The sequence below is a fragment of the Solanum stenotomum genome, chromosome 10 (genome assembly GCF_019186545.1).
Source record: "Solanum stenotomum isolate F172 chromosome 10, ASM1918654v1, whole genome shotgun sequence".
Taxonomy (NCBI): Eukaryota; Viridiplantae; Streptophyta; class Magnoliopsida; order Solanales; family Solanaceae; genus Solanum; species Solanum stenotomum.
The window spans coordinates 2,606,063-2,629,151 of record NC_064291.1 but is presented as its reverse complement, the minus strand read 5'-3'; the positions used below and the strand labels follow the sequence as shown (position 1 = coordinate 2,629,151).

General features: G+C 33.6%; 4 protein-coding genes across 6 annotated transcripts; 1 reads left to right on the top strand and 3 right to left on the bottom strand.

Moving 5' to 3' along the window:
• Positions 1 to 3,143: 3,143 nt before the first annotated feature.
• On the top strand, positions 3,144 to 3,832 carry LOC125841650 (probable CCR4-associated factor 1 homolog 11). The gene is made up of 2 exons (XM_049520815.1): positions 3,144 to 3,296; positions 3,524 to 3,832. Exons 1-2 carry the CDS (start codon positions 3,144 to 3,146, stop codon positions 3,830 to 3,832), a joined length of 462 nt encoding a protein of 153 aa, XP_049376772.1.
• A 1,165-nt stretch (positions 3,833 to 4,997) lies between these two features.
• Positions 4,998 to 10,919, bottom strand: LOC125841649 (putative B3 domain-containing protein REM15). The gene is made up of 10 exons (XM_049520814.1): positions 10,854 to 10,919; positions 9,926 to 10,223; positions 9,144 to 9,283; positions 8,758 to 8,970; positions 8,502 to 8,592; positions 8,029 to 8,198; positions 7,501 to 7,729; positions 6,452 to 6,621; positions 6,129 to 6,363; positions 4,998 to 5,083 (listed from the first exon to the last, which is right to left on the bottom strand). Exons 1-10 carry the CDS (start codon positions 10,917 to 10,919, stop codon positions 4,998 to 5,000), a joined length of 1,698 nt encoding a protein of 565 aa, XP_049376771.1.
• A 702-nt stretch (positions 10,920 to 11,621) lies between these two features.
• On the bottom strand, positions 11,622 to 15,885 carry LOC125842642 (putative F-box protein At5g55150). Of its 2 annotated transcripts, XM_049521963.1 has the most exons (4): positions 15,590 to 15,728; positions 13,489 to 13,548; positions 12,214 to 12,930; positions 11,622 to 12,053 (listed from the first exon to the last, which is right to left on the bottom strand). In XM_049521963.1, exons 2-4 carry the CDS (start codon positions 13,489 to 13,491, stop codon positions 11,952 to 11,954), a joined length of 822 nt encoding a protein of 273 aa, XP_049377920.1. In that variant the 5' UTR covers positions 13,492 to 13,548; positions 15,590 to 15,728; the 3' UTR covers positions 11,622 to 11,951. The 2 variants fall into 2 exon arrangements, with proteins under 2 accessions (XP_049377920.1, XP_049377919.1); XM_049521962.1 differs by having other exon boundaries at positions 11,622 to 12,930; positions 15,590 to 15,885.
• A 702-nt stretch (positions 15,886 to 16,587) lies between these two features.
• Positions 16,588 to 21,522, bottom strand: LOC125842188 (pentatricopeptide repeat-containing protein At2g36240). 2 transcript variants are annotated; one of them, XM_049521425.1, is made up of 4 exons: positions 21,357 to 21,522; positions 18,671 to 20,783; positions 18,378 to 18,547; positions 16,588 to 16,692 (listed from the first exon to the last, which is right to left on the bottom strand). In XM_049521425.1, the coding sequence occupies exon 2, from the start codon at positions 20,706 to 20,708 to the stop codon at positions 19,284 to 19,286; it is 1,425 nt and encodes a 474-aa protein (XP_049377382.1). In that variant the 5' UTR covers positions 20,709 to 20,783; positions 21,357 to 21,522; the 3' UTR covers positions 16,588 to 16,692; positions 18,378 to 18,547; positions 18,671 to 19,283. The 2 variants fall into 2 exon arrangements, with proteins under 2 accessions (XP_049377382.1, XP_049377383.1); XM_049521426.1 differs by lacking the exon at positions 16,588 to 16,692 and adding an exon at positions 17,236 to 17,497.
• Between the last annotated feature and the right edge of the window lie 1,567 nt (positions 21,523 to 23,089).

Below are 23,089 nucleotides of genomic sequence, written 5' to 3'. Positions count from 1 at the left end.
AATAATTTTCCAAGTTTTTGTCGACACCTTCTCTCATATTCAATCAAAATTCAAAAGTCTTCTCCATCGAGTCAAACTAAAGCATGAATCAAATAGAAAAATCACTTTATTTTCGCAAAGTGATATATAATCAGACTAAGGTAGATTTATCATATACTTTAGATGTTGATGGCTTCACTACTTTAACTATAAAATGAAAAGGATAATTTTGGATGTGAGTTTCATGAAACAAAAAAGATGAATTTATATAGATAAAAATAGAGGAATACCAAAAGACATCTTAAAGTTTTAAATTAAATACTATTTGAAGGTTTCAAAGGTCCAAAATAGATAAAAAGAGAACAACTTTAAGAATATTAAATATATGTAATGAACCTCCATTAAAATCTGGAGAGTAAACAATCCTCCTTTGAACACATGAATTCTCCATTCACTCAATGTAATAATTGATTATCACTAATATTTAAATATGTAATTAACTAAATATTTATAATATTTTAATATAGGGTAGGGGCAAAATGGTATTTCAACTTTTATGTTCCCACTTTTAGTAATATATGATTGAAATATTAAACATTTGACCACATGATGTTTGTGATCTTAATTGAATATGTTGTTTGTTGATATATATATGAGATACCAGGTACATAAGAGAGTGACAAATGGGATGGAAGGGAGCAAGCGAGATTAATCAATGTATTTTAGATAAGCTAATCTACTTGGATACCGTATATTTATAACAAATTACACTTAATTTCTCTATATATTTCAAGGTACATGTATCTCGAACTATGCACCAAAATCTGGTACGATTTGTAATATTATGAATTAGAATTTATCTAAATAATTAACTTCTAAACTAGTGAGATATATTTATTTCGAAAGAAATTTCCCTCTATGCAACAGTTTTTGGAGTCCATAACAATACGATTTCTAAATTATACGGACCGTTGACCAATAATTTTAAAATGACAGATGACAAACAGCATGTGAACCAATTAACTCCCCTTCTCATGGATGAAAGAAATTTAAGAAGCAGCAACGCAAAACACCAGAAATCATCTAATTGAACTTGATAGTTAAATATAACTTAGAAAAATTATTTAAAATAGCAGTTTTTACCTTCATTCTATGATTTCAGGTGTTGCCTCTCTTTTGATTTATCCTTTCTCTTAAGTGAGTGTCCTATGGAGGCTAATTTCTAAGTTCCGCAGACTCTTTCCCTTTCGATACCGCATCCGTGTTAGTGAGAATTTCAAAGTAGGACGTAGATTAAAGAGAAAATGAAAGAACTTACAACTCCTTTCATTTGGTAGTTATTTTCGTGATTGCTACGGACTAAGATATTTGGGAAAATATCTTATTAGAAAATATTTGAGAAAACTATTTTGTAAGACCAAAATATTTAGTTAATTTTAAGCAGAAGTACTTTTTTTTTGTTTGTAATTATGAGAAATGACTATTCATTTCCTCTCACCCATTTGGTGCAGCCTTGTGCAAATGAAAATTTTGTTAATAGATCGTAGTTTATTTCATGTCAATTCATAGCTTTTGAGCCTGTTTGACATTGTTGTTGGGAGGTCAGAAGTGTTTTTTTTAGAAAAAAAATACATATTTTGAGAAATTAAGTATTTGATAAATTCTTAAAATTGCTTTTAAATGGAAGCAGAACTAGTTTTTCTGTTGTTGGGAAAAAAACTAAAAAATTCTGCTTTTTAAAAACAGAAGCAAAAATAGAAAATTAATTTTTTAAGACTAAAATATCTCTTACATATATACTCCATCCGTCCACAATTAATTGTCATGGTTTCCTTTTTTAGAGTCAAACAATAAAAATTTTGACCAACATTTTACGATGTATATTTTCATCATATTGATATGCAAAAAATTGCAACTTATAGTATTTTTCGTATAGTTTTTGAATATCTAATTTTTTTAAAAAAATATCGAATTAACGTAATTTAATTTAACTTTAAAAATTAGTCAAATTGAGTTTCGAAAAGCGCAACATGACAAATAAAAGTGGACAGAGGGAGTACATATTTATCAATATGTCCCTTATTAATTATTAACATATCTCATAAGTTTGGTTGATTTTTATTCAAAAAATTTATTTTTTATTTTTATATGATAAATTTTTTATTTTATTTATGTTTTATATTATTATTTATATATTATATTGTATATATTATATTGTATATATTACTTAATGCATATTTTACATAATTAGAAATAAAAGTAACACGATATTTTTGTAGGATTAGAAAAGAAGTAACAATTAAAGATTTAGACCCACCCAAAAAAAAAGTTACAAATAACAAAATTTTATTTTCTTACATAATATTCTATTTTAATTTGAATTTTTTAAAACTTTAGAGTATTATAACAAAAGAAAAGGATAATACCTAAGCTTGAATCCGAAAAAATAGGTAACAAGTAACAAAAAAAAAAAATCCTCTTTTCAATATTTGTCTATGTACAATATTAATTGAAAATTTGAATATGTACATTTTAAATAATTGAATTAAAAATGTAATTAAAGTTTCTATATTAGATGTTTAAAATAGTTTATTTCTATAAAATAATCTTAATATTAAAAGCACATTGATACTTGTCATTTTTCGTAATTTGACTCTCAAAAACACTCTTTAAAGAAAATTAGCCAAACACAAATTTTATCAAAAGCACTTTTCAAATGAATTTGCCAAACACAAATTATTTTTTTTTATTTTTTTGAAAAACACTTTTAAAAAAACGCTTCTAAAAAATAAGTAGTTTTTTTAGCAGCAATGTCAAACAAGCTCTTAATAGTTCCATAACTAAACATCATAAATCAAAAATATGTTTTCAAGTGATATCCGCCAATTCTGTAAAATGTGGGCATGAAGTTGTATTGTTTTGAAGTTATTATGCGTTTTATTCCTATTTTCTAAAGCATCATTTTATACAACTTTGTTTATCAAATTTAACGGTCGAATTAATTAACCGTTAGCTTCGGCAGAGTTGAAATAGGGAAATAGGAGGGTTTTTAGGTCATTTCACGTTCACATTCTTGGTTATTTAAGGACGAACTCCCCTGTTTCCCACCAAAATCAACTACCTGCATTTTGAATCTTGATTTTCATTCCAGAAGGCGAATCAAGATGTCATCTTCTTCATCAACAACACCACTTCTTCCTCCACCGAGCATTAGACAGATTTGGGGTGTCAACGCCAAAGAGGAGTTTTACTTGATCGAGAATGATGAACATCCATATGTATCTATTGATACTGAGTTTCCTGGATGCATCATTAAGGTGCAATCGTATATGCAGCTTAAACCTCAAAATCGATATGAGTTAATGAAGTCAAACGTTGATTCTACAAAACTAATTCAATTGGGCATCACACAAATGAATCGGGGGATCTTCCTAAGTTTACAGGCAGTAACAACGGATGCGATATTATGAAGGATGCTTACGCAGAGACTTACGCTTCTGCAAGAAAATGGTTTTAACTTCGGCAAAATGAAGAGTTTTGGAAGGGTAGCGTATTAGCTGATCTCTTAGTTAGCTCCGGCGTTGCAGGTCGAGAAAATAAAGTGAAGGCTTATGTTCTGTTTCAAGGAGCTTACGACCTGGGTTATTTGGTGAAATTACTATCCGCAACTGAGTTACCTTCTACCTTGAATGATTTTCTCCTTGAGTTGAAAAACTGGTTCGGAAAATTTTATGATGTAAAATACATTATCAAGAAGCACCAGATGCATGGAGGTTTGGATAGAATCGCAGAGTTTTTGGATTTGAAAAAGGGAAGTAGGGTAACGCATGACACGGATCAGACATTTTTTTGACTTGGAAAACATTTAAGAAAATTAGACAAACGTTATGACGCTTTTTCATTATGTATTTAACATCATAAATTTTCCGAACGAGATTTTCAATTCAACGAGAAAATCACTCAACGAAGCAGGTAACTCACTTGCTAATAATATTTTCATCAAATACCCAAGATCATAGGCTCCTTGAAATATATTTTTCATTAATTGTACAGTTATATATTTCACGTGAAATATACATTAGTGTATACTCTATATCAAAAGATACATATGATATTGATCAAGTGCATTCTTGTGTCTTGGCCACCCTATGGCAAGTGATTTACTTGTGTCTTGGAATGTTGAAGGATTGTATGGTAGAAAGCTTTGGTTTTTGTTTGATGATTTTACAAATAAATGTTCTGTCTTTATACTACTCATTTAAGGGTTAACATGTAAATAATAATTGTCAAACAAATCCCTACATATTTACAAATAAATCGCTTTTATATAATATTCTATAATCCTAGAACATTCTATATAAATCTATGATATTTTTAAGATGTACCATGAGATATCTTCACATTTCGCTATAATATTTCACTAAGGACTAACTTTCTTCCAATGCCCTCCACATGGACAACTTTGTATCACATGGACACATTTGATTTAAATTTGAATTTTTTTTGCACATGTTCTCAAATATTGGTTATATAGATAAATTAACTCTCTCTCTCTCTCTATATATATACATATATTGCCGCTATTAATTATATGTATTAATCTCAATAAATCATAGAACCTCATGCATGCGTTTTCAATTGACGACTACAATTAACTAATTAGGTGATCGACTACCATTGTTGTTACTTGTGCACACAACCGATCCAAGAAAGAACATGAAATATATAACTGTACACTTAAATGAAAAATGCCAATTTGTTTTGTGTCCAACTTCCCATTTTTGTCTATTAGAGTAGCAATAACCAAGGCAATAATAATAAATACTCTATAAAAGTGAATTTGAATCTTCTAAGTCCCCAAAAATGCAAATCAAATAAAGAAAACAAAAAAAAAATCCTATTACTACACCTCCCAATATACTCGCATGGATCAGTAGGAAATACGATTTTGGGCACAATTTATATAATCTATGTAGCACTACTTGTATAAAAGAAAAAAAAAGTTATATTTTTCTATGCTAGTTTTCCTTGTATATCACTAACTGCTTATTTATATTTGTCAATGACTTCTCTGATGCTTTGCCATCCTTCCCCGAATATTTACCTGCAAAATTTTGTAAAAAAAAAAAAAACACTAAATAATCATTGAAATCATAGGTAAAAAATTTTCATACAGAAAATTTCAGACATCCCTACTATTAAAACCTTTCAATAGAGTTGCATAATATTTTCGATAAGGCAAAATACCTCGAGACCCCCCTATTATTCAGTGCATATACTACGAAAACGTTGATATCTTGGGTATTTGATGAAAATATTATCACCTTTCTTTTAATTTGTGTTTTAGTATGTATGTATATAAATTTGTCCTAATCTGCATTTTCATTTTATTCCAAACTTGCTAAAATAATAATGACATACTCTTAGGCTTCTACAACTAACTAATTAGGTGATCGACTACTGTTGTTGTTTCTTGCGCACACAACAATATATAACTATACACTTAATGAAAAATGCCAATTTGTCTATTAGAGGAGCAATAACCAAGGCAATAATAATAAATATAAAAGTAAATTTGAATCTAAGTCCCCCAAAAATGCAAATCAAATAAAGAAAACAAAAAAAATCCTATTACAGCGAATGGCATGGATCGGTAGGAAATGCGATTCTGGGCACAATATGAGGAAGAAAAAGGCGATGGGATGTATAATCTATGTTTATTGACTAGAAAAAGTTGATAATGAATCTGGCGCGCTACTTGTATAAAAGAAAAAAAAGTTATATTCTTCTATGCTAGTTTTCCTTGTATATCACTAACTGCTTATTTATATTTATCAATGACTTCTCTGATGCTTTGCCATCCTTCCCCGAATATTTACCTGCAAAATTTTGTAAAAAAAAACACACTAAATAATCATTGAAATCACAGGTAAGACAATTTCAGACATCCCTACTATTAAAACCTTTCAATAGAGTTGCATAATATTTTCGACAAGGCAGAATACCCTATTATTCAGTGCATATACTACGAAAACGTTGATATCTACTTCCATAACATCTTGACTATTAAACCTTTTCAATAGGGTTACGTTGCATAACATGTATAAGTTGGAGGAACATAATGAAAGGAAAGGGAAGTATATACTCACAATAGAAATATGCTATAGGTATCGTGCCATTGTCGATGAGTTCAAACTTATAAGTATCTCCGACTTGGACACCATTTGCTTCTCTGAACTGTCGCCATCCCTTGGTAATTGCAATGTGATGTCCCATTGGTGCTAGCAGCACTGACCATGATCTTTGTTTCTCATCTCTGAGAATCATCTTACAATTACGTCTATTCACCAAGCCATTTGATTTTGCAAAAGCCGATGGAAGATACTGCTCAAGTTTAATGGCGCGTTATAACAAACAAACAAACAAAAAAAGAGGAGAGGAACAACAACGGAAGATCTTAGCTAATACTTACGAGAAAAGGACTGTAGATGCAATAGGGATTGATAGTAGAGACAAATTGAGGGTTAGCATTAGCACATGTTGAAACAGTTACATCTTCTTCATTACTTCGGGCTGAAACTCTTTTTGCGTCCAAATTAGGCTTCTTTCCTTCGGGCTGAAATGATGCATTTTCTCTCGTACCTAGTTTTTAAATTGAGTCAGAACTGAAACGAAAGACGAATTCTAAACAATAAGTAGTAAGTTGAACTGTTGAAGTAGAAAAGATCAGTTGTTATTGTCACAGTTCAGAAAGAAAATGAAGTTCGAGTGGAGAAGAGATGACAGAATTTCGGAAAGACGAGCATAACAATCTTGAGATTGTGTTTTTTAGACAAAGAAATCTCCGAGGGTCAGTGATGCAGAGTTCGAAACTAGGTGGATAATGGTCCATCCCCCTAACCTTCTCCACTTAAAAAACTTGAGATTGTTAATAACTGTGTATTTTCCCTCCTGATTAATCAAAAAAAATTTGAAAAGAATACGTCACGAACAAGAGAATGATAGAACCTTCAAGTCTTTCCTACTATATATATGCAGTTTTTCGTATAGTAAAACTACTTTTAAGTCTAGAAGTTCATATACCTACCAATTTCCAGCTCTCTTAAACTATCAGTCAGAACCGAAAAATGAAGAACGTTAGTGAAGCAAAACAGAATTGTTATCGTCATAATTCAAAAGGAAAATAAATACTGAGTGGATAAAGAAAGAGATGAAAAAGTATAAAATGGAAGGACTAAATTCAACTCCTAATGCTCGTCATGAGTAACAAAAAAAGATTACTTCACACGGGCATTTCTCACTGGAGATAGATCCTGAAAATCTTATGAAGCGGGAAAAAGATCATGATGAAATAATCCTGGTTGACAACTATATTCAAGAATCTCACTAGCACTTACAATAGTATGATGCCATCACTATTTACCATTTTCTAATAGCCTTAGTGGCAAAGAAGAAGAAAATAAAAACGTTTATAAGTTGGAGGAACATAATGTAAAGAAAGGGAACTAAACATATACTCACGATGAAAATACGCTACAGGTGTTGTGCCATTGTCAATGAGTTCAAACTTATAAGTATCTCCTACTTGGACAGCATTTGCTTCTCTGAACTGTCGCCATCCCTTGGTAATTGCAAAACGAGGTCCAACTTCTCCTAGTTGCACTGACCATGATCTCTGTTTCTCATCCTTGAGAATCATCTTACAACGTCTCATCAAGCCATTTGGTCTTGCAAAAGCCAACGGAAGATACTGCTCGAGTTTATCCAAATATGTAGATCAATCACCACACACACAAAAAAAAAGTACTACTGAAGATATTAAATATTAAGGGCTTAACTCAAATTACATTTAACAAAAAGAAAGAGGAAAATGCATCCGAGGGTGTGGCTCAGTAGTCAATGAAGTGGGTTGAAAATCATGAGGTCTCAAGTTCAAATGCCAGAAGAGACCAAAACACAAGGTCAATCGAGGTGCGGGCAAGCTAACCCGGACAGCACTATTATCAAAATAGAAAAACAAAACAAAAAAAGTTAACTCAAATTACTTACGAAAAGAGCTCTGATGATAGCATAAGGCTGGATAATAGAAACAAATTGACTGTTGGCATTGGCAGATGTTGAAGCGGGTACATTTGCTTCTTTCCTTCGGGATGAAACTTTTTCAGCATCCAAATTAGGCTTCTTCCCTTCGAGTTGAAGTGATGCATTTGCTCTCAAATCTAGTTTTAAATTGAAACAACAATGTCAGAACTGAAGTATAACTAAATACGAATCTAAAACCAAAGGCAGAACATTAAGTTGAAGTGGAAAAGAGTTGTAATGGTCATAATTCAGAAATAAAATAAAGTTCAACGGGAAAAGAGGTGATAGAATTAAAGGGCTAGTTCACTGTTGATAGTAGTAGAGAGTGAACAATCTTGAGATTGTTTTTTTTTCTTCGTATGACCAAGAAATCCGAGAGGGCTAAGGTTCAAAACTAGATGGATAAAGGCCCATTCCTCTACCCTTTTCCACTTAAAAACCTTGAGATCGTTTTACAGAAGCATTTATCTCAGCAGATTGATTTTGAAAATTTGAAGAGGGAAAAACTTCGTTAACAACTGTGTATTTACCCTGAATAATCAAAGATAAGGCAACACACACCGTGGAACTTTAAGGATAGTTACAAAGACTTCAATAACTAGATGAATTAGGGAAAAGAAATAGGTAAAGAAGTGGAAAATGGATGAAATTTAAGAGAAGGACTCAGATGAGAAACTTGCCGTAAAATCTCAATACAGGATTCATTCCATTTTCAACTATCTCAAGCATTATCTGATCTCCTTTCTTCAAGCAATTTGCAATGCAGAATTCACGCCATTTGCCTTTAATGTACGTGTGTGCGCCAGACGAATATAGTGTAAATGTCCAAGACCTTTGCTCATCCCTTATCGTTATCGTACATTTCCTGTTCGTGAGACTGTTTTCCCGTGCAAATGAGACTGGAAGTTGCTGAAATAGTTTTCAAACCAATAGCACAAAAACAGTTCACGTATATGCTTCGTACTTACAAACTATCAAGGAAAAAGTAGTTCATAACATAATGAGTTCGTCTTTTTTCCCTTTTTACTCTTTTTTTTCATTGAGTGTAACAAATGAAGAGTAGAATTTAGTTTCGAACTTACCACATGGTCCCTTGTAAGGCAATAAGGTGTGACAGTATAAATGAAATGAGGGCGACCGAGAGGCATGTTCTCTGCAGCTTCTACTTTGGGAACAATCTCATGTGACTTGATATTGAGCTTTGGCTTTTCAGTTGTTTTTACTAGTAACAAAAAAATACACATAAAAGATATGACAAAGAAGACTTGTGAATAGTTTAACATGATCAAACATGCGTTGAAGGCAATCTTTCCTACTATGTGCAGCATAGTAAAACTACTTTTCGACAGGAAACCTCGTAAAGACTGTATTACCGTCTAGCCTATTATCCGAGTCTATGTACCATAGGGTGTAGCTAAGTGGCCAATGAAGCGGGATGAAAACCATGAGGTCTTAGGTTCAAATCCCGGTTGAAGGCAAAAAAAAAGAAAAAAACTAGTCATGATTTTATCCCATTTACCTAAGTCTTGATGAGCAGAGTTACTTGGTCTCTAGTGAAATAGTTGAGGTGTGCAATAGCTGGGCCTGAACACCATAGTCAAATAAGGAAATAGGAATCTATGGAAGGATAAGTGAGAATACTATTAACTCTCTCGAAATATTCAGGAAAAATGAGATATATATATACCTCAAGTCTAACTACATAAATGTTCAGATTTTTCGGCAAATGAAGATCACAGACATGAAAGGGAAGATGCGATCAATGAAATGGACTTATGCACGATTTCAAGTAGTTTAATATTTTCCAATGTATAATTGAAACAAAAAAACACAAGAGAGCTTGAATAGAGAACAAATCCCAAACCTTGTGATATAATTTTCTTGCAAGTATGATTGATTTCTTCTCCTCCTTCCCGAGTCTGTTCGTATTCTCTCTCGAAGTGATTTGAACCAAAGATGGAAACTTCAAACTCCAAATTTCCTTCATGTCTGAAAATCAAGCAATCTCCCAACTGTAATTCATGTTCTTTTGCAAATTTCGCCCAACCCTCTTCTAATAACTGTCCGTTCACTTTTACCTGCCACTTCTTACCAGCTTTTCTCAATATTGCATGTTCTTGATTACATCCTTTCAGATGCTTGGAAAAAGCTACAGGAATTTTCTGCAAGATATATAGCATTCTATAAGTACTTAAAACCTATGTTGCTCAGACTCTTCAAGTATTTAAAACAACGAGTTCAACTAGTACTAATAACCGGATTCTAAATTTAGTGTACAATTATATTATTTCAGCAAAATCTACTCGTTTGACAACATTTACATCCACCCTTTCGAACTCAAGAACAGATTTTCCAAAAACAAAAAAAATTAAAAAGTAATCCTTCATCCCAAAATTCCCAGTTATATGAGGTAACAACTAATAATAACAACATCAACTCCCATAGAAAAATAAAAAAAATAAAAATATTTTGCAAATTCTTCTTTCTCAGATGGTAACTCAATTAACAATTATTATCTAAGGAAGGTCGAATTTTTTCTTGATTCCAATTTTTTTTCGACAATTAAGGTGAACTCAACTATCTAAGAAATCAAGACATTTTTTTTGGTGCTATAACAATAACAACATATAAAAGACTTTCGCCCTATTCCGCGGAGACAGAGATATTATTTTCGATAGACCATTACTTAACAATGACAACAATTATAATGGGATTTTGTATGTATACCTAAGAGATGAATAATAAAAAAAAAAAAATCCAAAAGAACATAAAACATAATAAGAAAAACTCACAATTCCATGCTTGAAATTTGGCAAAATAGGTTTAAAGAAGTGAGGCTTCTTTGGAGTAAATTTCATAGCGTTCTTCGCCGTTTTTCTTTTTTTTTTTTTCTTAATAGAAGTAAATTTATATGTTTTATGTATTTTTTTTTAATTTAATGATAACTATTAAAAAGAAGTTTTCTAACCTAAAATTACAAGTTAAAATTATCCAGTCATGATTTTTCAACAATTATAAATATCTTTTTGTACGATTACTTTTTTTTTATTAATATTATTTTATTCCTAATAACAGTTGTAATTTTTGAAATACACTTCATAAAAACGTAATTCATAATCTTTAATTAGTATATTTTTGTACTTGTCTTTTTGTGTAAAAAAAAACTTTTAAATTCATAACTTTAAAACTATTCAATATTTAAATTTTATCATAAATTAACCGGTTATTATCAATTTCAAACCGGTTATACGAACATTTTAATTTTAATATTCTTAAAACTTATTTGGATATGTTTTAAATGACAGTGATATTCTAATGCTCATATTTTTCAACTACGAATTTTGACTCCAAATCACCTCTAATCTTCTTTAAATTTTGTATATTGCCTCATCTAGGTGTTCTAAACAAATTCAAACCATATCCATTGAAAATATTCGTTTTTCCTTTCTGACTAAAGAATCTCTTTCTAATTGATTTGGAACAATTAAAAGATTCTCCAGAAGAAATACGGAATTTGTGAATGTGGTATAACAATGGTAAGATTTTGCAGGCCAAATAAATGATTAAATTGCATAACAGGCTACCAAAATATGGTCATTCCTGTAGTTCTCCATTGACAAAAAAGCAACAGGTCCAAATTCAGAGCATAACAAACATTTGCTCACACTGTAAAATACATATTGCTTTAGCAGTATAGCTTGTCAAATATCTCATGTTTTAACAGAAAATCGAGTACATGATTATCGTCTCACTCTACTGAAAAAACACTTACGATAAACTTGGTATTATCCACAGTGGCAGCGAGAATGCATAGTCGGATACATCTTCCTGAAGAAGAGGTTGTACATTGAGATTCTGAACGCGGTAAATACCCATATCATAGCCATGTACTACACTGTAATGAACTCCGGAGAAGTCATCTGTGAAGTATATGCAGTTACTCTCACATTCTGGGTACGTAGAGGATGGGATTGAGAAGGAATGATTGTTTCCTACAAAAATAGACCAATCACCCAAAGATTTCACTTCTTCACACTTATCGTTGCAGATATCCAAATTGTAAATTTTGAAACACCAAGTGGTTAGACAAGGAGTATCTGTGATTCTTGTATCAAACAAAAGCCTCATTATGGCATATATTTGGCCATTTACCTCGACAAGATATGTAGTAGCATACACCAAATTATCCAAATCGCGAGATGGTGGAAAAGCTATTCTCTTCAACAAAGAGCCGGCTAAGTCCCACATCAGAATTTCACCAAAAGTGTCGATGGCATAAAACTTCCCATTGTGACACATGGCATCATCAACATGGCCATGGATGCAACTCAAAGGAGTCCAAGCAACATCACCTGGCTTTGTAAATGCCATCTTCCAATTATCAGAATAGATAGCAAAAATAACACAATCTGATGAAGATGGACTAGAAGACAAGATAACTTTGTAAACAAACGAATCGCGGAAGCTCTTTCCTGTACAAACCAGATTCAAATTAGGGCATTTATGCAGTGGCGGGAGTGAAATTTGCCCCCCTGATAGTGGATTCAGCAAGTGCATCTCAAAATTGGCACCTAGAGTGACCAACCAACCATGAGAAGAACCCCAACAGCGTTTATCCAGAACATCTGGCAAACATATATCATAACTCTTACAGTTGAAAGGACTATAAAATCTGCGCAAACTCTCATCTTTCCTCTGAGGAAGCATCAGCCAAGGAAGGAATGAGCGTGAAGAATTGCCATTTTGTATTACACAAATTCTCCATGACTTACAGACTGCACCAAACCGTACCCAGTCTTCAGCAAAATGCAGCCGACTAGCAATTAACCCCAAAAGTTCCACTGGCAACTTACACCAATCTGATGTTACCTGGAAAAACAAAAGAAATAAAAATTACAGAAAGGACAACAAGAACTTTCTAAAACCTGATTAACGAGTGAGTATACTCTACACATCTTATTGAAATATCAGGGATATGCAAGACGGTCAACTATGCGTTCTGATATTTCAGACTGGTTTAATTCCCTTATTGGAATTTCAAAACTAACTTTCCTAACTATAGGTGTGGCCGCTATGGAGGATAATGTTTAGGAAAATTATCCTCGAAGATATTTTACCTTTGAAGAATTTTTTTAAAAATCATTTCAAGTGTTTGGAAGGATATAGAAAGTTGGAACAACCCGTAATCATATACATTGTAGGATAAAGTATAAATACTGTGTTCTGACAATATTAAAGGTTGATAATAGTGAAGTGAGTGATGTGGAGTTGGAGTTTGGATACTGATAAAAGGGAAAATTGACTTGGACCCTAATTTTTGAGAAACCGCTTTGCATAACTCAAGATAACTTCTTTCTTTCATACCAAAAACATCCTTAAATTCTTTTTCCTATTCACATTCCTGAAAGTAGTAAGTGGAAACCTTACCATTACAGTACTTAACCACCGAAAGAGTTTGCAACGTTTTGCTCTGAAAATCTTGAAATTCTGAAATAAATAAATAAATAAGAGACTTAAACCCAAGATACAACATATTAGAGAGACACAATTGACAATTATAACTATCAACTTCTAATCCTATCACAAGTTGGAACTGCCTCAAACTTCTCTTCAAGAAACATACAGAAAAATTCATGACCAATACAAAGAACTGTGTGGCTAAACGAAACAATATTTGACTTTGCACCAGAAATGTCTGTATATGTATGTGTGTATAAATAAATATATTCTCATTCTGAACCTCACTGACTCTAAATTTTGAAATAACATTAAGTCACACTCACACCCAACACCCTTTTTACTATTAGAAGCTTAAGTAGAGACTGTTATCACTTGCCCTGAAACAAAGCTCACCTCATATTACTAACATTATCAGTTGTGAGAGATAAATGCTGATCACGCTGCAAAAAGAAAGGAGTCTTTCTGCAGCAACAACACAGACATTTTATCACCCAGTTGGGCGACTATAAGGATCTCAAGTACTTGGATAACAAAAGGCAAAAGGAGTCTTTTTGCCTCAACTTCAACAGATACATGATCAATAATAGAGTGTCAGTAAGGATCTCAAGAACTTAAATAACAAAAAGGAGTCTTTCTACCCCAACTTCCAGACATTTTATCAAACAGTTGGGCGACAATAAGGCTTTCAAGTACTTGGATAACAAAAAAGAGTCTTTCTGCCGCAACTTTCACACAGACATGTTATGAAACAGTTGGGCGACCGGAAAGGATCTCAAGTATCTTTTTTTTTTTTTTTTATGACAAGGGAAACCCACAGCCGCTACCCTTTGGGTGCGCACAAGGTAAAACCCCTGCTCCTATGCAATAGCTCGCAAACCACATAGGAGAGGTAACCCGCACTAGGCAAGCCCGGTGCGACGAGCTCGACCCAGAAGGCAAACCCCTTGCTTTCGCTGGCAAGGAGTTTCGAACTTGAGACCTCCATTATGGAAGTCCCAAGCCCAAACCACTGGGCCACCCCGAAGGGTAAAGGATCTCAAGTATTTTCTGATGCAATTTTCAGACAGACATTTTATCAAACAGTTGGGCGACAGTAAAGGATCTCAAGTACTTGGATAACAAAAAGGAGTCTTTCTGCTGCAACTGATACAATTGGGCTGACTAAGAATAGTTATAGGAGTATTACATATGCATTTTCTATTTTATAGTTGAGCCTGGGATTAGTTATCCCACCATATATATGAGATAATTTATCTCATCACTATGGCATAAATGGGGGAATAAAAAATTCTGGGACTAACTAATACCTACTATTTTATCCTGGGATTATTATCCCTTATCCTTCATACCAAACGACTCTATTCTCTTTACCACAAGCATACCACTCACCTAGGCTAAACAAACCAAGGCAATGAAAAGTTCCTACACCAATATCCTAGCCACTTTCAGTAACCCAAACCCAAATTAATCATATTATACTACTTCCAAAACCACTACCACACTTGTCACACATTTAGCTAAAGCCAATACAACTGTGTTGGACGAAGAAGAAGGCTAACCCCAGCTGAATTAAGTGAGAAAAGAGCTAAAGGATTATGCTATCTTAGTGATGAGAAATACTTGCCGGGGCATGTTGGTAAGCCTAAGACTCAGTTGATTTTGTTGGAGCTAGCTTTTGGGGGTGGTTGTCCCTGGGTTATAACAATGGTTTCACACAAACATTTTATCCAACAGTTGGGCAACAGTAAAGGATCTCAAGAACTTAGATAACAAAAAAGGAGTCTTTCTGCCACAACTTTCACACAGACATTTTATCAAACAGTTGGGGGACAGACAGTAAAGGATTTCAAGAACTTAGATAACAAAAAAGGAGTCTTTCTGCCACAACTTTCAGACAGACATTTTATCAAACAGTTGGGGGACAGACAGTAAAGGATCTCAAGAACTTAGATAACAAAAAGGGAGTCTTTCTGCTACAACTTTCACACAGACATTTTATCAAACAGGTGGGCGACAGTAAAGGATCTCAACAACTTAGATAACAAAAAAGGAGTCTTTCTATTCATACCTCGGAGAAGCAGCGATTGCTGGCAGAGAAGTCCCTGCCGAAGACTGACCAGATTTTCAAAATTCTTCAGCTTATTGATTTTGAAAGTCACTCCACAAATATAAAAAAGGAAAAAAATAAGAAAACTTTTAAAACTAAAATGTTATTTAATCACGTGGTCATAAATATTTATTAAAAATACATTATTTTTTAATTTGACTAAAAAAGATGTAGTAACACAAATAAATTGAAACGGAGAAGTAAATGATCTCCAAAAATATTAATTTTCTATTCAGAAATAATCCACGTAATTTTAGAAAAAATCGTTTGTTCTCCAAGGTGTTAAAAGAAATTATTTTTTCAACTTTTTGAACCATAAATGTGATCATAAATTGATGATTTTATATAATGTAAGTTTGTTTTATCTTTTTAGTTAATCAATTTGAGCTTATTACCTCCGTGTTATCAATTACTATTTACTAATAACGAGTAAATAACTTTTGACATGATAGAAAACGTGTAATCCTTTCAAATGACAACAATGTCAATGTCATGGGTTCAATGCAGGAGTGTGATGATCTGGATTAGAGTCATGATTGAACGTGACCCTATAATTGTACACACTATTTTTCGATGATGAAAAGTTATTGCATATGTATAACAGAAACTACAAGGGAGCACAGTGCACCATAGAGTTATGGGGGGAAAGGAAAACAAGGCGGGGAATCGAACCCTCACCAACAAGGTGAAAGTTCAAGTAGCCTAACAGTAGATACGACACAACTATTAGTAGTACTCGTTCTGGGCAGCTATATTAGAAGCTAAGGGGGCAGTTAGGAGCATTTGTTGCAAAATTTGATTCCATTAACATCTCCTGGTCTGTTGTGATTGCTTCTCCACTCTCCAGTTGCCTGCACACTTGTCGAAGCTATTTGTCTTGTATGCATCCTTCCCACTTGGTCGTCCAACAAAATATCTAGTAATTGAGAAGGAGGATTCCGAAAAGTTGTATTTTCACTCCCAAATTTGTTGCCGAAGCCATGCATGCTAATCTATTTGCTAAGATGTTTCGCTCCCTGTAGATATGATGCAGTGGTGGATCACCCAAAAGCCGGATGAGGTACCTGCAATCATTAAGAACAGGCGAATGAAGAACATTAGGAACATGTATCAATGTAATTACCCCCTAAGCATCGATATTTTTCTGCAAAGGTATAAACCCATGCTGCAGGGCTAGCTGTAGACCCCGAAGCAAAGCATGTATCTCAGTAGTGATAGCAGTTGTATGTTTGCTATAGCAAGAAAACCCAATACCCATTCCCCTCTTGTATTTCTGAAACTCCTACAGCATGGGAAGTAAAATTGTTCAGAAAACCATCCGTGTTAAGCATGTAGTAAGGGCCATTTTTGGAGGTTCCCATTTGACATACAAAGGGATAGTTTTCTTTTCAGGGGAGTCCGTAAGATGCCAGTATTTCGTAACATTTTGAAGACTTACATTCTGATTTAAAGTGAAAGTGAGTCCTTCAAAGATGTATCTATTGTGACTCTTCCATGTGAGCGACAAGGTAAAGGATAAAATGAGTAAAAGAGGGATGTTTTGGCTGCTTGAGTATTAGATTCATTAAGTAGAGCAGGGAAACAGTTGGCAACTTCCAGAGAATTAAGTAACAAGATGGTTTATGAAAGGTAGGAACACCTAATTGAGCGAACCGCGGGACACAAAAGGAAGAGATGATTAATAGTCTCATCACAGTCAGTGTTGCAAAATTTGCATTTTGGAGAAGGCACAATTTGAGGAAATGCAAAAGGCTGGCTGCTGGGAGACGACCATGAAGACATTGTCAAGGGAAAGGGATTACTTTTGGTGGGAGGTGCAAATGCCACAGCCATGAAAAGAAGTTGTTCATGTGAGTGGGTTGAAGTAGGCTGTGATAACAAGAGTTAACAGTAAATCCCCCTGTAGAGGTAAGTCCCCAAAATAATTTTGTCATACTGCCTCCAGTACTGGGGAATATATATATATATATATATGACTTCAACAAGAGATAAGATATTTTAAGGTAATTCAAAGGAAAGAGAGTCAAGTCCCAAGAGTTTTAGAGTCTATAATGAGCAATATTATGGGTATGGTCAAACTTGTGCAAAGAACCCTCAATAGTATACACTTCATTAACCCATATAACTCGATTACTTGACTTAATGTAGTGCAGATATTCAACCATCAATTTGTATCCTTACGTTAACAATATAAGTATTCAAATTTAAGTGTTTAATATTTTAAGGTTAAGAAATACAATTCATCTCATAGGATTTTGCCTTGTGTTCTCCCTACAAGTTAATGCAACACCTTTAAGTTATGTTTTCCCCCCTTCTCTAACGAAAAAACAGTTTGTAAATATTAGCATGTAAGGAGCCTACCAGATACATCATAACTAATACGTTATTCCAGAATTTTTTTTGCAGATTTCTAGTCGTTTACGCATAGCTAGTATATGGTAAATACAAATCATAGCAAAGAGAACATGAGGAGAACCAAAATTACATGCATGATGTTCTTAGCACATCTGCAGATTCAAGATTTAAATTTGATCAGTTCAACCTTTATAGTTGTTACACTGAACCCATTTTATTTTTGTAATTATGGATTCAGAATTTAATATTTGTTGAAATCTTAGTGGGATTTTCACACACAACACACATCTAATTTCTGTAGAGAAACTATGGTGTCCAGTTGAATCCATTAAATATAGATCGCATCTGTTTCTGCTCAAATCTACATTAGAAACTATCTAATCACCAAGCATACCTGCTGCTATAGTCATAAAACTCTTCTAATTCCTCCTCTTCATCATCAACACCGTCACCATAATGCAATTTGCAACGAATTTTTGCTTTCATATACTTCTGAACTGCTTCTAAACTACCGAAAGGATGACCTCCATCGTTGCAAGACAGGCAAATATAATACTTCTTAACCTGAGGACATAAAGAGAGAATTTTACTTTGTTATTAACATTAGTTTTCTGATTAAATAATACACACATAAATATCTAAGTAAACTTGAAGAGTAGAGAAGAAAAAAGAAACCAATAATATTACCTAGAGACCAAGATAAGCGAGGAAGCCTTTAGGATCCTCCAAAAACTCGACATCAGGTACGAAGATTCCATGCTTCTTGTGCATGTGGACCAAAAATGTTACCGCACCCATGTCGAATCCTTCAAGAATGAATAACTTTTGGAAGATCCAATATACACCCGGTGGTATTTTTGAAGGATCCGAGAAACATAGTCTCAAAATGTGTGTTTCTCAGCGGACAAACCGCCCATGGGGTGCACATTAATACTGTTCTTCACATTCTCTCTAGCTAATTCTTTGTCCTTCCCAGAATAGCAGAACTTCCTACTTAATCGGCACGGTGGAGTCCACTGTACTCTATGTTAAGAACTATGCAGCATATCTTCCATGATCTGTTGCGGTGCAGAAAAAGAGTTGTGATGCTGATTGATGACAGTTTTTGTACCATTTTAAGCCATGAGAACTCCAAGCTGCCGCTTCAGTTGACTCTCAGAAAAATACTCGTCAATATATAACTCACCAATCTTCCTTGCAGATGATAGAAAGTACAAGGAAAATAATCATTGATATTCTCTATCAATAACTTGAAACCATGCAAGTAGTCTCAACTTGAAGAAAGTAGGGGCAAAGAAAATTAACGTTTTGATTTAGCTTGTCCATTGATCAACCTGTTATAAGTAGCAATATCAGGTATAAACCCCAAATCCAACATCTCTTCCACCAAAGCTTCCGATTCCTTCTTTTTACCCTCCCTCTTAAAACCTGATACCAAAATATTATATGTCACAGTATCAGGATCCAAGCCCTTGTTTAAACCCAATAACCTCATCTTATTTGCTTCCTTTGCTCTTCCTGCTTCACACATGTCACTAAGAAGACAATTAAACGTTACACTATCCGGAAGCATACATTCCTGCAGCATTTTCTCCATAATTACATATGCTTCGTCAATCTTTCTTGTTCTCCTTAAACCTTCAATTAAGGTCGTACAAGCGATCAAGCTTGGAGAATTCCCATTCCTCCATAACTCATGCACCAATTCCATTGCTCTGGCCACATTCCCTTCCCCACAAAGCCTCTCAACTAACCCAAAATAATCAAATGTTCTTGGCAGCACCCCTTTCCTTGAAAAGTCAACCAATAAATCACACGCTTTCAACACCATTCCTTTCCTGCAAAGCCCATCAACCAAAATCTCACAAGTCACTGCTGAAATCTCCCATCCCATCTCAGTCATCTCATAGGCCATCCCAATCCCCTCCTCAATCTTACCATCCAAAAGAAACCATTTAATTAAAGTATTAAAACTAACTACATTTGGAGCACATCCATGAGTTTTCATCTCCTTAAACATTTGTAAAGCCAGGCCCAATTGCGAGTTCTTACAATACCCAGAAATCAAAGTATTGAATGTAATTACATCAGGCTTTAATCGATCTCCAATCATCCTATGGTAAAATTCCAGAGCCTTATCAAAATGCTTAAACTTCACAAATCCATGAATTATTATATTGCAAACAGCAACATCAGGCTTCCCATCAATCAATCTTCTCATTTTGTCAAAAGCTAACAAAGCATCATCAAATCTACCAGTTTTGCAATAAGCATTAATGGCAAAACGAAAAATAGGTTCAGTTTTGGGGCAAGAGAAAATACCATCAGCACACGGGCAGGGGTTAGAAGAAATAAATTGGAGGAGAGTAGTAAGAAATTGGAGGCGGTGGGTGGTGGCAAGAGTGCGGACCATCCACTCAAAGGTGGTGTGATCATGGCGGAACGAATCAACAGAAGCAGCATAGTTGAAGAGGTAGAAGTCAAGGTTAGTGAGGATAGGGTGGTAATGGACACGGTTCTTGAGAAAAGAGAGGAAATCTTTGGCAGTGAAAGAGGGTTTGAGGTGGGTTTCCATGAGTTGGTTCAGTTGGTTTTGGGCAACAGGTGTGAGGTTGTTAGTGGTACACATTGAAGAATCTATCGTTCTTACAGCAAGAGGTAGCAGTGAAGTCCGATCAGAAGCTGTTGGTTTTGGAATGGATTTGAGAAATTTCTGAAATCCCATTTTCTTTTTAGTTCTACGTTCCTTGGCTGAATTTATCCTCCCCACTTCTCACATAGCTATATTTTCATGAAAACCCTGTAACGTGAAATCATGTCATTCTAAAATCAAACTAACAATTAGTTACTTTGATCAAGAGATTACATCACACACATTATAGTATAAGTTAAAAAAAACCATCTTTTGACAATACCACTGGATACCAAAGGCTGGTACAATGTCTAAAGGTGTGTTAAATGTTTTCCAATTTTTCCATATTCGGTTGGTCAAATATTTTGGAAGACATTATCTCTCGGAAAACAAGCTCCTTAAAAATGACTTCCCTAACGAAAGTAGGGAAAACAAGTTTCACTAGTGACATTCCACATAGATTGTGTCATCCCCACCCTCCAACATACTTCATTTTCACCCACCTAGCCCATAGCCCTCATCCCCACCCATATAGGAAGCCTAACGTAAAGGCTGTCGTCACTTCTAAACAAATCAGACCTCGTACTAGTGATACAATTCTGATGTGGGTGCATTAAAAATGAGTCTTTTTGCAGCAACTTTCACAGAGACATTTTATCAAACAGTTGGATGACAATAAGGATCTCAATATTTGGATGACAATAAGGATCTCAATATTTGGATGACAAAAAACTTTCTTACCTCAGAGAAGAACCAATTGCTTGCAGACGAAACCCTGCCGGAAAACAACCAAATGAATGCCTTGCTTGCAAAACTGATCGGATTTTCAAGATTCTTTACTGTGGCTTTTGATTTGCTTTAGTGTTTTGGCAGTCACTTAACAAATTCTCAAGTTCTAATAAAACAGGAACAATGAATTACACTTTATAGACCCTTTCTTTATCCAAAGATCATGTTTTCAACTTAGGTATATTAGTATCATTTAATATTGAGATCTTTTTCAATTTAAAGCCAAAAACTTGAAAACTTATTTACTTTTCTGCTATTAATTATTACATTACTATTAATCTATATATTATTTTTTTGTAATATAGAAGAATTTTATAATTTAATTGTACTTAAAATAGGAAAAATAAGTTATTTTTAAGGTGCGTTCAATAAGTGCTAATCTATTATCGAACCAATTGATATCTTATAAGTTGGTTAGCAGATTAATAAATTCAAAAGTCGATATCTTGTAAGCGTCTAAAGTTTCAATCATGAAATACAACAAACAGAAAAGGAAAATAGCAAGCAAACAACAATATTTGTATTTGAATTTATGCGAAGGTTACAATCTTTATAAAAAATTTAAGAAAAGATATGTAATCCACTGATTTTTCTCTTCAATGATATTCTTGATTTGATGGAATACTTGTGGCTCAACTTTTGGAGCGAAAACTTCTTTGTACTTGCGGCTCAGCACTTGGAGCGAAGACTTCATTGTATGCGGAAGACTTGCAGATCACCACTAAAGAGCAAGGATTCTCTATGTATTTCTATGTGCCTTCTTCTTTTTCTTCCTTTTTTCTTTTGGTCTTATTAAGACCTCTTTATATAGGTTTGAGCTAGAATTTTAGGGGTATTTTTGTCCAAGCAATTTTGGTCCTTGGGTTTGAAGAACATGAGTTGGGCTCGTCTTGTCAACTTAATTGATTGACCCAAATGTGATTTGGACTTTATTTAAATCATATATTTTGACTTAAATATTAATCCGACTTTATTAACTAGTAATTGAACTTGGTCAATATATCATGAATTTATAGATTAATCCAAAATTTAATATGGATTTATCAATAAAATTTCATTGTCTACATATCTGTTAGGCCAAATTAAGCGAGATTATCCGGCTGATCCATCCGATAAGCCCTACGTTGAGGTATATATGTTTTCATAAAAACAAAAATAATAAGCAGAGATTTACTACCTACAAGATAACGATATTCTATTCTTTTCATATCCTACTCATAGTATTTCACTAGATATATTGTTATTGTAATAAATAGAAACTTACATAAATGATTACCAATTTTTTATTCTCTTGCTTAATATATTCTTTAAACTTATTAGGATAAAAATAGTATGTATGTAGACTATATTAACCCAATCTTATAAAGGTTCATAGATTGTTTTCAATAGATCTCGATTAAAATTTCATACTATGCCAAATTTTATTTATTTATTTGAAGGGAACAATCATGTAATTTAATATTGACTTTAAAATTTCCATTTTATTCCTAATGAAATGATTAATAACTACACATATATTTATGACTTATTTTAGATTTTATCTTTCTTAAACTTCATATCAAGTCAAACTACATCATATAAATAAAAACGAAGATTAAATTTTGACTAAATATATATATGTATCATTCCTTTTTGGATTGACTAAAAAAGAAGTGAGTCATATAAATTAGACGAAATAATTTTTT